Source organism: Geotrypetes seraphini, chromosome 3 (assembly GCF_902459505.1).
Source record: "Geotrypetes seraphini chromosome 3, aGeoSer1.1, whole genome shotgun sequence".
Lineage (NCBI taxonomy): Eukaryota > Metazoa > Chordata > Amphibia > Gymnophiona > Dermophiidae > Geotrypetes > Geotrypetes seraphini.
In genome coordinates this window covers 123,265,655-123,278,346 of record NC_047086.1, presented here as the reverse complement: position 1 = coordinate 123,278,346, position 12,692 = coordinate 123,265,655, and the positions used below count along the sequence as shown (strand labels likewise).

The 12,692-nt window shown below is 44.8% G+C and overlaps 1 protein-coding gene across 5 annotated transcripts in view; it reads left to right on the top strand.

Annotated features, from left to right (window-relative positions):
* The window catches only part of LOC117356688 (L-threonine 3-dehydrogenase, mitochondrial-like), an 84,337-nt gene that overhangs the window by 15,472 nt on the left and 56,173 nt on the right, over positions 1–12,692 (top strand). For all 5 annotated transcript variants that reach the window (XM_033936254.1, XM_033936249.1, XM_033936253.1 and 2 more), the window contains exon 2: positions 8,743–8,940. In XM_033936254.1, coding sequence (XP_033792145.1) covers positions 8,757–8,940 — 184 coding nt within the window. In that variant the 5' untranslated portion in view covers positions 8,743–8,756. The remainder of the gene's footprint in view (positions 1–8,742; positions 8,941–12,692) is intronic.

Genomic DNA, 12,692 nt, shown 5'->3' with positions numbered 1-12,692 from the left:
CCCCTCTGACCTTCTTTAACCTCTTTTGCTGTGTGCTTAGGTCTTTGATTAATCCATTCCTACCTTTAAACAATAATGGGTCAGATTCTATTTGTCACCTAAAAAAATCAGTGCCAACTATTGCGGCACAAAGCACTATTCTATAAAGATTATACACGCTGTATAGAATTGTGCTTAGTACCACCTAAACATTGCTAGGCATGTCAACATTTAGACATACCCTATTAATGCCAGGGTTTTCTTAGACTAAATGCCTGCGCCTAAGTTGTGCACACAGCAGTGTCTAAGGGCCAGATTCACAAAATGCACCGATCATGTCCCAACCAGTTTGCGATTTTTCCCTGACCATATTCACTAATCTTGTGGCTGATCAATCTCCTACCAAATCCGATCTGCCCATGCAAATGAGGGAACATTGCCTGCATAAGTAGGAAGGCAGCGATTCACTAAGCAGAAGAACACCAATTGGGGTTGCCGATCCGAAAGAAGCGACTGCTGAGGACCAGTCACAACTGTCCTTGCCGACTCTCCTGCTTTCTGCCGCCCTGAAATCCTGTTCTTTGCCACCAAATTACTTCCCATATTTCTGCAAAAAGTGCAGAGTGAGCCCGTGGTTTTAACCCACGGGTTAAAAGCGTCTTCTGTTCCATAAAAATCTGGTTGCACTTGAGAATATTTCTAAAATATTGATTCCTTTGGACCAGCGAGTACTGCAGCCACCCCTCACCCTTTGTTTTGACCTCAAAGACCAAGCACATGCGCGGATCGTATCTAGAGCCAACCAGGATGGTTTGTACGTGCATCGCAATCACTGCAGCAATCTGTGGGGCGTGCGTCCAATTCGTTCTGATCACATTAATTTGCATGATCACTCCTAGTGAATCGATCGCCCAGTTTGGTGAGTTTAGCGAATTTAGGCCTAGATTCACGAAGCAAACTGATCATTTACTGATCGGTTTGCGATCCCTTTATGACCACGACCCAATTCACTAACCTGGCCGATCTTGTCCACACCCGATCCGATCCACGCATTCAAATCTAGCAAGGCAGTGATTCACCAACATTTTTCAGGTGACTGGGCTGGCCGATACGAAGCCAAGCGACTAGTGAGGACCAGTCGCTTACTCCTTTCCTGCTCTCTCTCGCGCTGAAATACCAGCCCTGCAGCCCTGAAACTCCCTGCTTGCAGCTGACCATGGATACGAGAAACTTCACTGTGGGGAAAAATGCCGCCCCCTTCTCTCCTGCTCTCTGCCGCCCTTCCCCGCAGTGCAGCCCCGCTTTAAAACCACAGGCTCGCACTGCGGGGAACGGCAGCAGAGAGCAGGAGAGTTGGGGCAGGTTTCCTGTTCAGTTCTGGCAGTTCCCCCCTCCCTCTGCTTCTAAAAGCTGCAGCAAGTACCAATTGGCTCTCCCCACGGCTCGCAGCCCGGCACCCCTGGATCTTCAGGAATTCAGCTGGCTAATTTTATTTTTTTTCCCCTGCCTGCAGTTGTGGGTGATGGGATAATCGCATGCCAGAAGCCAGTGCGCCGACAATCCAGCGCAGAAAATTTGGCGGAAGACAGAAGTGCACGGGGGAAAAAATAATTTTTAAAGAGCTCTGACTAGGGGTTTGGGGTGGCAACCCCCCCACTTTATTGGTTAGTGTTCACGCTGCTGTTGCGGGGGGGGGGGTGTGGGTGGTGAAACCCCCATATTATAGAGAAAACGGAACTTTTCCCCCCCAAAATCAGAAAAAGTTCAGTTTTCGCTATAATGGAGGTTTCCAACCCCCCGAACCCCCCTCCAACAGCAGCGCGAACACTAACCAATAAAGTGGGGGGTTGCCACCCCAAACCCACCGTCAGAGCTCTTTAAAAATTACTTTTTCCCCCGTGCGCTTCTGTCTTGCGCCGAATTGTCGACGCTGGATTGTCAGCGCGCTGACGTCTTGCGCTCCACTGTCTATGAACCGCAGTTGTGACGTGTGTCACTTCCAGGTTCATGGAGGTGGAAGATTGCTGGCTGCTCTCCCTGCTCAGCTGCCAGCTTCTCCTCACTACCACTAGCAGCCTGCACATCAGAGCTCCTCTTCACTGCCGGCTCCTGCCTTTAGCCGACAGTCTCCACCTCAAGCCCCCCCCCCCCCCTCGATGATGTTGGTGATCATAGGCGCTGGCTTTGTAGATGCCTTTGCCTTGCTTGCCTGCCATTACTTCCCCAACCCTTCCCCCTTCTCCTGCTGGTGCAGGAGAGCGGCGCATGCGGGATCGCATGTACAGCCATCAATGATGGTCTGCGCATGCGTCGCGATCAGTCTTCAGCAATCTGTGGGATTACTTGTGGGCGTGTTTACAATTAGGTGATTTGCATAGGTAGCCTTTAGTGAATGGGTCGCCCAGCAAGGCTCAGAAACGGAGCGGAACAGGATCGGACAGGTAAGGGGGCTTTAGTGAATCTAGCAGCCCTTAGTCAAAAAACATACTCCTGATCTGCCCCTAACCATGTTAATTTTATGTGCTGTGCACAAGGTGTATATCACTTGTACTATGCGCCTCTTTCAATTAACTCCAGTTAATGTCATTTAACAGGTGTTAACTGCCAATTGGTTCTAATTAAGCCTATTTAAGTTATGTGCTTATATCAGTTAAGTGCACTGATTTAGGCATGTAACTGTAGACGTCATATATAGATTGGGGGGAAAATGAATTCAAGAGTTCAGAATGAAAGAGAGGGCCTTTAATTTCAAGCTGGAATTTTTTAAACAATAAATTTAATTAACTAAATTGTTTGCGCTGCTTCATTTAAAATCAAACAACAATAAAATCCTGCTTGCTCCTTATGGAGTTTTGAAATAAGTGGACTTGCATCAATGTTATTGTTGATAATCATCTTTTTCTTTTCTTTTTTTAAGTCTCATATCTTCACAGAGATTAAGAGTGTGTTTTGGTAAGAAGTTTTGCTTGGTTTAAGCTGGCTCTAATCAGAAATGTAGCTATACCTCAGATTTGGGGGGGAGGGGACTGAATCTAAAGGGGGGGGACAACATTTTGCCACACCAATACCTCTGAGCTGGCACAGAGGATAGGGACCAGCAAGAGGAGTAGGAGAAAAGCAGGGAAAGTGCAGCAGACTTCAGAGCTGCTGCGCCAGCAGACCCCCACCCCCCATTCACATGGCTTGTTTTTGTGAAACTGAGCTTGCATGAGGGAGGCCCTCCTCCCATGCATGCACAAAAATGGAGCATGCATAAGGATCAGGTCTCCCTCGTGCATGCTCAGTTTCACAAAATCAAGCATTTGTGGGGGAGGGGTGCTGGCCCTGGAAAAGCAACATCACCTGTCTGACTTTACGAGGAGCAAGGTTTCTGCTGAAGGGTCCTTGGGATCCTTGCCAGCCAAAGTTCCAAGTTTTTCCAAGTTTATTATTTCTTTGATATACCAGCTATCAAAAAAGTACTTAGCAGTGGAAAGTGCCTCGGGGGAGTGGGGCTGCATCACTGGTTATATTTAGGTGCCTTGGGTGAAGGCAGTCATTTTGACATCACTCCCTGTGATCTCATTTCATTCATGCAAAAACCCTGCCAAATTATAGGCGTACTTTGGGGAAGTATAACCACAAAGCGTCTCTTCACGAGTTCAGTGGGGACTGCTATATTTTCCAGTAGGGCAATTTTTTTTTTCATTCTCTCTTGCCACGCAGGCAGTATAAGGTTCTAAAACATACATACAATTTTTCTTCTTTGAATTCTTTCCATACTGTGTGTAGTATAGCAAATTGGATCAGCATAACTTTTCTATTTGGCAGTTTTCTTGTGCTCCAGCTCATTGTGAAGGAAAGTTCAGCCCTGCTTCTCAGCTGCCTTATTTTTTCTCCCCCTTCCCCCTTTCAGTAATAGCCCTTCAGCTTGTGTCACGCACCAGGGCTTCTGGAATCCTGCAGTCATGGATGCTGAGGGGCTAATGCAGAAAGCTCACTTTACAGCCATGTGCTGCTGGCTGAGTGCTTGATTTCTAATGCAAGCAAAGCATATAAATTTTTCTCACCAATGCAGTAAGTGTGCACATAGAACCTGTAGGCATCCATTGTGTTTGCCTTGTGCTAAGGGCAGCTAGTAATATGTGCGTGTCAGATTTTTTAAAAAAGTATTAGTATACCTTTATGCATGTGCTGTAATGCTATTTTGTTTATCCTATGGCACTGAACTTATCTAGTATTCAGAAAAGAGGCAATAATTTCTCAAGTACCTTTATATATGCTATTCTGTGCATAAAACTTTTGAAATGCCAAAATTTTGTAGGCAGAATGACATTCCAGCATATGTGTGGATAGGATTTTTTTTTCTATTCAGACATGTGTGCAGAACTGTTGTCTCCTGTTTTTATGCATGCTCTTCAGGGGGGCCATGAAAATAGTTATGGGCATCGTTAAGCTTGTAATAAAGGGAAGAAACTGGTATTAAAGCCTCAGACACTATTGTAAAAGAACAAGCTGTGCCTGGTGCTGTACTTGGTGTACTCCACTTTAAAAGGGTACATATTCAGCTGAAGAGGTGAGCACAATTTTAGCTGCTGCCGCCTTTATTCCCTGCTATTCAATACCCAGCCATGTTCAGACTGGCATTGACTATCTAGGTTTATACAGCTGAGCTGGCTATATTTTATTCAGTTAACTGCGATTTCCAGTGCAACAGGAGCAGAGATCCTGAACTAATGGGTAGTCATCCTGAAAGCACAAGTTTCCTTGCAGAAGCTGCCAATCATCTCCTTGCATAGCTCCACCTCTCCTCCCAGAGAGCTGTGCTGTAACCCCTTAGTTTTCACTTGTGCAGGTGAGTTGAGAAGTTGTTTTCCGATCTGCTCTGATTTACTGTTTTATTTTTTGGGGTACTTTCTTTCCAAATTAGGAGGCTTTTGTGCTGAAGAGGTTCCCAGTGTTCCTGTAGATGTCTCTAAGAGTACCTACTTAGCCAGCCTGCTTTACCAGTTAAGGCTCGGGGACAGTTCCCCTAGGAGTGTGGCTCGCCTCAAAGACTCTCTGGATCTTGAGCATAAGCTGTGTGAGCCCTGGGTTGTTCCAGAGGCTAGAGTGGGGCTGGCTGCATTTCTCCCTTCCCCTGGTTAAGCAAGCAGATTGGTGGGGGTTGGGGTCCTCAGCCCACCTTCTTAAGCTCCAGCTGGCAGCCCGAAGAAGTAAATAGCTGGAATCCTGGGGTAGAAAATCTTCTTTTCTTCATAGCTGCACTAGCAGCTTAAGCAGAAAAGCAGTTCCCAGTACAGCAGGCACATGCGAGTACTGGCTATTGCAGTCTATGGGGAAACTTGGGGGGGGGGGGGTGTCGGAGAATTGTAGTTTTGAAGGTTCCTGGGGCCAGATTGGGTGTCTCCTACCTCTAGAAACCCCTTTACCGATTTTTTGGGAGTTTCTTTTTGGCTCCCATAGGCTTTTAGTGCCTGTGGTGGCCATCTTGGATTTCCAGATTTGTTTTAAAAAAGCCTCTATTTGCCTGAATATCCCTCGAATGTTCAATAATTCACCATAGATGGATTCTTCAGGCTCTGATACACTGGATTCATGCCATATTTGTGCTGGATGGCCAGCTGAGGAGCGCCCATGTTCCACGTGCCGCAGGATGCATGAGGGAGGGGTGGGGGCCTCAGGTTCTGCCTCAGATCCACTGAGGTTCTGAGGTCTACAGAGTCTAGATCATTTCCAGAAGCGGCAAAGGCTGAATCTGTGTCCTCAGTGAAATGGCACCGCACAGAGGACACTGGACCCTCAAGGAAGCACAGTGAATCCACAAAGGCCTGTTCAGGTCTTTACACTTGATTTTGTAAGCTTACTGTATGATGCTTATTTGAACTATAAAAGTCAGTCTGCCAGTTCTATGCCTGCTACTGCAATAGCACAGGCTCCCAGGAGCACAGGGTCTGCTAAACCGGTGTCAGCGACAGATCCAGAAAGCCAGTCGGAAAAGGACTAGGATCATTGGCCTCCCACTCTATGCCTCTGCTCTCTCACAGCGAACCTTCCGTTTTTGGGGGTTCTGAAGCTTAGGCGGATGCTGACGGTCAGCAGGCTATGGTGGCACTAGACCAGGGTGATGACTTGACTGTGCATAGGCTTTTCAAGCCAGCGGGTCTACTAGATATTGTAACAAGCTTTGCAGGAATTGAAATTGGAACTGCCACAGTCTTCAGCTGCACAGACTGTCTAATGAGTGGTTCTAAAATGCAGACCACATGCTTTCCCTTACATCCAGATATTACAGTGCTCATAACGGAGCATTGGGAGTCCCCGGAGGGCCCTCTGAGGGTAGCCAAGTCTATGGCCCAGCTGTTCCCTATGGCAACTGACTTTCAGTAGATTGCACTCAGGTAGGTGGCTAATGTTGTTCCACCTTGTTTTATGTTTAAATGTTTATATTATGTGGTTTATACATGTTACAGAGCGGAACACAGCCCCCCCTGTGCCCCTCCTTTCTGTGTGGTATTTGTTAGTTACCTCCATTTCTTGAGACAAAACTGAGGGACTACAGCATAGCCCTCTGGGAGGAGAGGTGGAGCTGTGCAAGGAGATGATTAGCAGTTTCTGCAAGGAAATTGGTAGTTTTGGAGTGACACCCATTAGTTCAGTAGTTACAGTAGACAGTAGTATGTATCATGGATCTCTGCTCCCATTTATAGGAAAGAAGATTGAGGTAAGAACCTAATCTTTTTCTTTTCATAGCTCTAGCATTATGGAATTCATTACCTTTGGCAATCCGTAGTGAGTCTTCCTTGAAAAAAATTCAAAATTGCAGTTAAAGCATGGCTATTTGAGCAAGTTTTTACGGACTGATGGAGGGTCTCTTGGGGTCTAGCTGCTGTGCTTCCTACAATCTCTGTATTCCCTTTTTCCTTTTGGGTTTGCATATTATGTTTGTATGTGTGTGTCCTTAGTATGGCCGGTTCTATTCTGTCAAGATTTGTAGTTCCTTTCCATTATTTTAGGTTGTAGATTGTGCACAGCCTTGATCTACTACAGTTAAAGGTGGTATAGTAAGTTTGAAACTGGATAAAAGATAAGACAGGGTTTGATGTGATCTGATTTATCTGTTTTTTCAGTTCACTTAGGTAATTAAGTGTTGAACATTGATACTTAATGGCATAAGTGCAATATCTGCCCCCAGACTTACCCATATTGCAGTCGGTTTTCAGTTTAGTGGTTAGCGCTGATATTCAGTGGCACTATCAGTGGATAGCCCTGCAGAAGTTACTTTAATCAGGCAGGCTCCTCTCCTGCCTTCTTAAATCATTTTGAATATTGATCACTAAAGTCTTCTATGCTGTCCTCTGCATCACAGCTTCACTACCATTGATTAAAATGCTGTGCTCTGGTGTCTAACACAAAGTTTTACACAGGGTTAGCTTCTGTGTAAAACCTTTTTACTGCAAAGGGCGCCCAAGAAATTGTCTGCAAATTACACATTAAGCATTTGCTACTGACAGCTAGTCTGACCACCACGCCGCAGTGCAGCCCCGCTTTAAACCCACGGGCTTGCACTGCAGGGAAGGTGGCAGAGAGCAGAAGAGTCTGGGCGGCAAGAGCAGAGCTTCTTTAAATTATTTTTTTCCCTCCGTTGTAATTATACATAGCATCTGCAATAGTTGTCTTTCGCATTTATTCTAATATTTGGCTGTTCAGTAGTGACAATCCTGCTTGGCTCTCTTTGGTTTGCTAGTAGCTGTCACGTTTCCAATTGTACCACTACCGCCCTGCAACTTTTTTAAGGGAAGAGCAGGAGAGTCGGCGTGCGTCGAGGGGGAATCTATGCCGGGCCCGGAGGTCCAGCTCATGCACTGCTCTGGGATCACTATTGAGCATCCGGTCAGGCAGTTCCTCCAATCGCCCCCATCTGCATATTGGGGTTTTGAGAATTCATTGGACCTGCCCAGATCAGGCCTGATCGGACAGGTTCGTGAATCTAGCCCCAGGTGTCCCTAACCCTTTGCTTGTCCTGTTTGTCTGTTTGATTAGATTATAAGCTCTACTGAGCAGGGACTGTCTCTTGAATATTTTAATGATTATAAGTCCTCCTCTCCCTTGGGTGCTATGAATTGCTGGGGATGGATCTGCAGCAATCTGTAATGCTGAAGACCAGATTTGGAGCATTGAACCTTTAAAGCCCTTGCTTACATTTCAGGTACCTAAGTTTTTACATAGGCACTGCTAGCCGCGATTCTGTAAACAGCGCCCAAGTGTGGTTGACATGTGGCCGGCGCCGGCTGATTTAGGCACTATTTATAGAATCAGCCCTTTAGTGTTTTTTTTTTAATAAGATAAGGAACCTATTCAGCCACATACTGTTAGCTCTTCCTCTATATCTTGGTCCTGGCCTGATATTGTGTTTCTGGGTCTCCTTTTGAGAAGAGATTGCTCAGTGGTGTGTGGAACCAAGCAACTAGGTTGGTTGTTTGGCTTCAGGCCTAAGCTGATGTTTGAACCTGACTCTTAGGAGGTGAAATGAACTAGTCCTCTGAACTGGCTGCTATTTAAAGAAGTTCAACGTACGTTAGGATAGTTTTTTTTTTTTTTTTTCCATATTTATCATATTGGGTCAATTCTAGAGTCACACAAAGCTGTTTACAGAGAGCTTCTGGGATTAATTAGTTTGTTGGGCCAGGGGGAGAAATATATCAGTTAGGATAACAATTTCTGCTGCTGTTCCTCAGAATGATTCTAATTTATCTGTATTTTTTTTCTTCTTTTCAACATTAGAGCTGAAAACAGAAATGCCAGTTATAAAGACATTGGCCAGAGCTGCTAAGCAGATGCTGCAGAGTCCTGGCTGTGGGTGCGGGACCTCTATTGTACCAGTCCGTTTTATTGGTGCCTCACCACGCCAAGTAGCATCGGATGCAAGTTTCCATTCTGTGTCTTTTTCTGACACAGATCATCCCCGAGTGCTGATTACAGGTATTACCTATTGCTTTTGTTTCTCAACTGCTTATGCTGTTACATAGTAACATAGTAAAAATGATGGAAAATAGACTTGCATAGTCTATCCAATCTGCCCAATAAGGTGTTTCTGCCACTCTGCACAGGTTCCACTGCTTCATGGTTAAACACTGTTGTACTTAATCTGTTTTTGCCTGCAAATTTTGGGGGAAAGACCATAGAAGTATGCCTGACACTGGTCCTACTTCCTAATTATTCAAGTTTCCTTTGAAATCCTCAGCCTTGATCCTGATTTTCTTTTTGCCATTTAAAGTGAATGAGGCGCAGAGGAGAATGTTGAATCAGAGTAAAAAAAAAAATCAACATCTTCTTTCTCTCATTATCTGCCCCATCCCAAAATGCTTATTGTAAGTATTGTACATAAATATTAATGCAACATGACTAGAAAGAAGAAATCATTGTGGCAACAATATAGAAATTTGAATAAAAGAAATCATGAGAGCACGGAGTGTATCATAATTGCAGTATAACAAATGAAATACGTTTACTCTGATCCAAATTTTGCACAACATTTTTTTTTAAATGTTGCATAATTACGGTAAAGCCATTGGTAACTTCAGAAGTAAATTTTAAAATCCATGCACTTACAGGGCATTGTGGCAGGTGCTCCCCATTCCCTCTACTCCTGCTTGATTGACTTGGGGTTACAACAGCAGGCTAAGAAACAGGGAAACAAGGATTCAAATTCTGCTGCTTTTGATCTTGGGCAAGTCACTTGGGGGTCCTTTTACAAAAGTGCAGTAAGAAGTGGGAAATGTGTGGCTCACTGGTAGAGCTTCTGCCTCTGCACCCAGAGGTGGTGAGATCAAATCCTAGTGCTGTTCCTTTGTGACCCTGGTCAAGTCACTTAATCCTTCAGTGCCTACCACTTTGAATGTCAGCTTTGAAATGCTAACGCTACAAAAAGGTAGTATTCAAGTCCCCATTCTCTCCCTCCCTTAACATACCCTCACTTGATTCTTTCCCATACATTAAGGTCTGTAAAAAAAAAGTTTGCTTTTCCCATCATTTTCATTAATGGCCTTAGTGTGGCCATTATAAAGTTACTGTGGGATAGAAGCCAAACAGATTTTGATTTTGGCTTCAGTGCTGAAACCAGCTTGAAATTCTAGTTTGGCCATATTTTGGTTTCAGATGAAAATTCTAATGCATTTTTGACTTAAACTGACCCCTTCCCTCCCCACCACCTCAACCAAATCTACCAATGTCTCCTAGGGCTTACCTTAGCCACCCTGGTTGTCTAGTGGCTTAACCAGTGCAGGAGTGATTCAGTTGCTCCTGCCCCTGCCATCTGGTTACCTAAAGTAGGACCGGGAAAAGGAGGGCTGACAGGTTGGTCTGGGAGTGTGGCAGGGGGGCTGTGTTTGGTGTCCAAAGGTAGGTGAAGGAAGACTGTGTGCAGAGGTGGGGGATGGGGGACAGTGTCTGCTATTTGGAGATGTAGAGTCTGGCTAGTTTTGGCTTCAGTTTCAGTCAAAACTGAGCAGCAGATTTCAGCTACAGATTCAGTTTTGGCCGAAACTCAAAAGCCTAGTTTTGGTCAGCCTCTACCTATTTAGGAGGTAATAAGAGTTCCAGTGTCAACTGCGTACTAATCAGTTAGCATGTGGTAATGTAAATGTATAAGCTGATGAGGGCAGGAACACCCATACTCTGCTACTGATATAACCCTTCAAAAAAAAAATACAAAAATTAATTGCGCAGTTAGTGTACACACATGCAAAAACTAATGCAAACGCTTTAATGCAAATGCTTTAGTGCAGGGGTGCCCACACTTTTTGGGCTTGCGAGATTCCTTTAAAATGACCAAGTCAAAATGATCTACCAATAATAAAATTAAAAAAAAACACAAATCTCACTGTACGCAGAGAAAATGTTAATTATTTATATTCCAGGGATTTTTCAAAGAGGTCAAGGCAGATGACTCTATGCAATGTCACCTCAGTAACAACTATACAGAAATAGACAAATATACCCCCTCCCTTTTTACTAAACTGCGATAACGGATTTTAGTGCAGGGAGCTACGCTGAATGCCCCGCCCTGCGCTGCTCTCGACGCTCATAGGCTCCCTACGCTAAAAACTGCTATTGCAGTTTAGAAAAAGGAGGCCATAGTGCAAAATATAGACAGCATATATAAATTCTCAAAACGGACACATTTTGATCACTAAATTGAAAATAAAATCATTTTTCCTATCTTTGTCTGGCGATTTCATGAGTCTCTGGTTGCACTTTCTTCTTCTGACTGTGCATCCAATATTTCTTCCCTTCTTTCAGCCTACTGTATGCTTCCTCTCCTCCAGACCTCATTCCCTCCCCCAACTTTTCATCCTCTCTCCCTGTCCTCCTCCTCTTTCCTTCTTTCTTTCTCCCTGCCCCCTTCTTTCTGTCTCCCTGTTTCCCTTTCTTTCTTTCCCTTCTTTCTTTCTGTCTCCCTTTCTTTCCCTGCCCTCCCCCAAACCACTGCCGCCTCCATCAGGCAACAGGCCCCCAAACCACTGCCGCCCCAAGCTCCCCATGCTTCCCGACGCAGAAGTGCCGGCCAACCATCCTTCCTCCACCCGACGTCAATTCTGACATCAGAATTGATGTTGGGGGGAGTAAGGATAGCCAGTCCGGAGCTTCTTCCTCCTGTTTATGGGGTTGGGATGCAGGTAGAACGCGAAGGCAACTTGAGTCTATCACTGAGCCCGGGATGGACTCTGCGATCGACTCGCATTGCCTTCACGACCTACTGGTCAATCCCGATCGACCTTTTGGGCACCCCTACTTTAGTGCATCCTTTATTAGGCTATTTTTACAGTGTTAAATCACATTGGTGCTTAATGCAACATAGCTCTCTATTACCTTGGGTACAAACTTAGGTTGTAAGCCTTCTGGAAACAGAGAAATTTCCAGCTTACCTGAATGCAATTTACCTTGTGTTACTACTGGAAAGGTATGAACTAAATCCATGTTCCTTATCTATGAGATTTGTGGATTTTGCATTTAGGTCACACTTTTCTCACTAGTTCAAGATGTCTCATACTGCCCAAATTTTTACTTCTACCTTTGATTTCTGTCCTCTGGAAGGTTTTAGATAACACCTACAGTAATTTGAAGAAAACTTGTAGGCCCTGCAGTGATTTCATCTCCTCTTCTGACATGACCTTCCTGTTGTTATGGAAAGCAGTCAGTGTTGCTTGCCATAATACATCTGAGTATGTCTTGGCTCAGGCCCCATGTTTGCTTTTCATTTTGAATTCTTGGCAGTGATGGCTCAGGAAGGCAATGGAGGCATGCCCAGATGACAACATATTGTTTATGCCAAAATACTAGGCCCAGATGCCATACAATTTTTTTTTGTGTGCATTATCTTATGTCTTTCCAGTACACTTCTCCCTCTATATTTGCTGGTTTGGCACTCATGACTTGGATTATTTGCGTTTTTTAGCTTCCTGACTTCTGCCCCCAAATGACATCATTCTGGAGTGCCGAGAAAAAAGTTCAGTGCTTTTTTTTCTGTGTGGTCGGGTAAACGGCAGCGTTGGAGAAAAGTGTGCAGAGAGAAAGTTTTGGCGCTTTTTTTTTTCAGCGTCGTCAGGCAAATGGCAGCGTCGGAGAAAAATGTGCAGAGAGAAAATTTTAGCACTTGCTTCAGCGTGGTTGGGCAAACGGCAGCGTCAGAGAAAAGTGTGCAGAGAGAAAATTTCAGCACTTGCTTCAGCGTG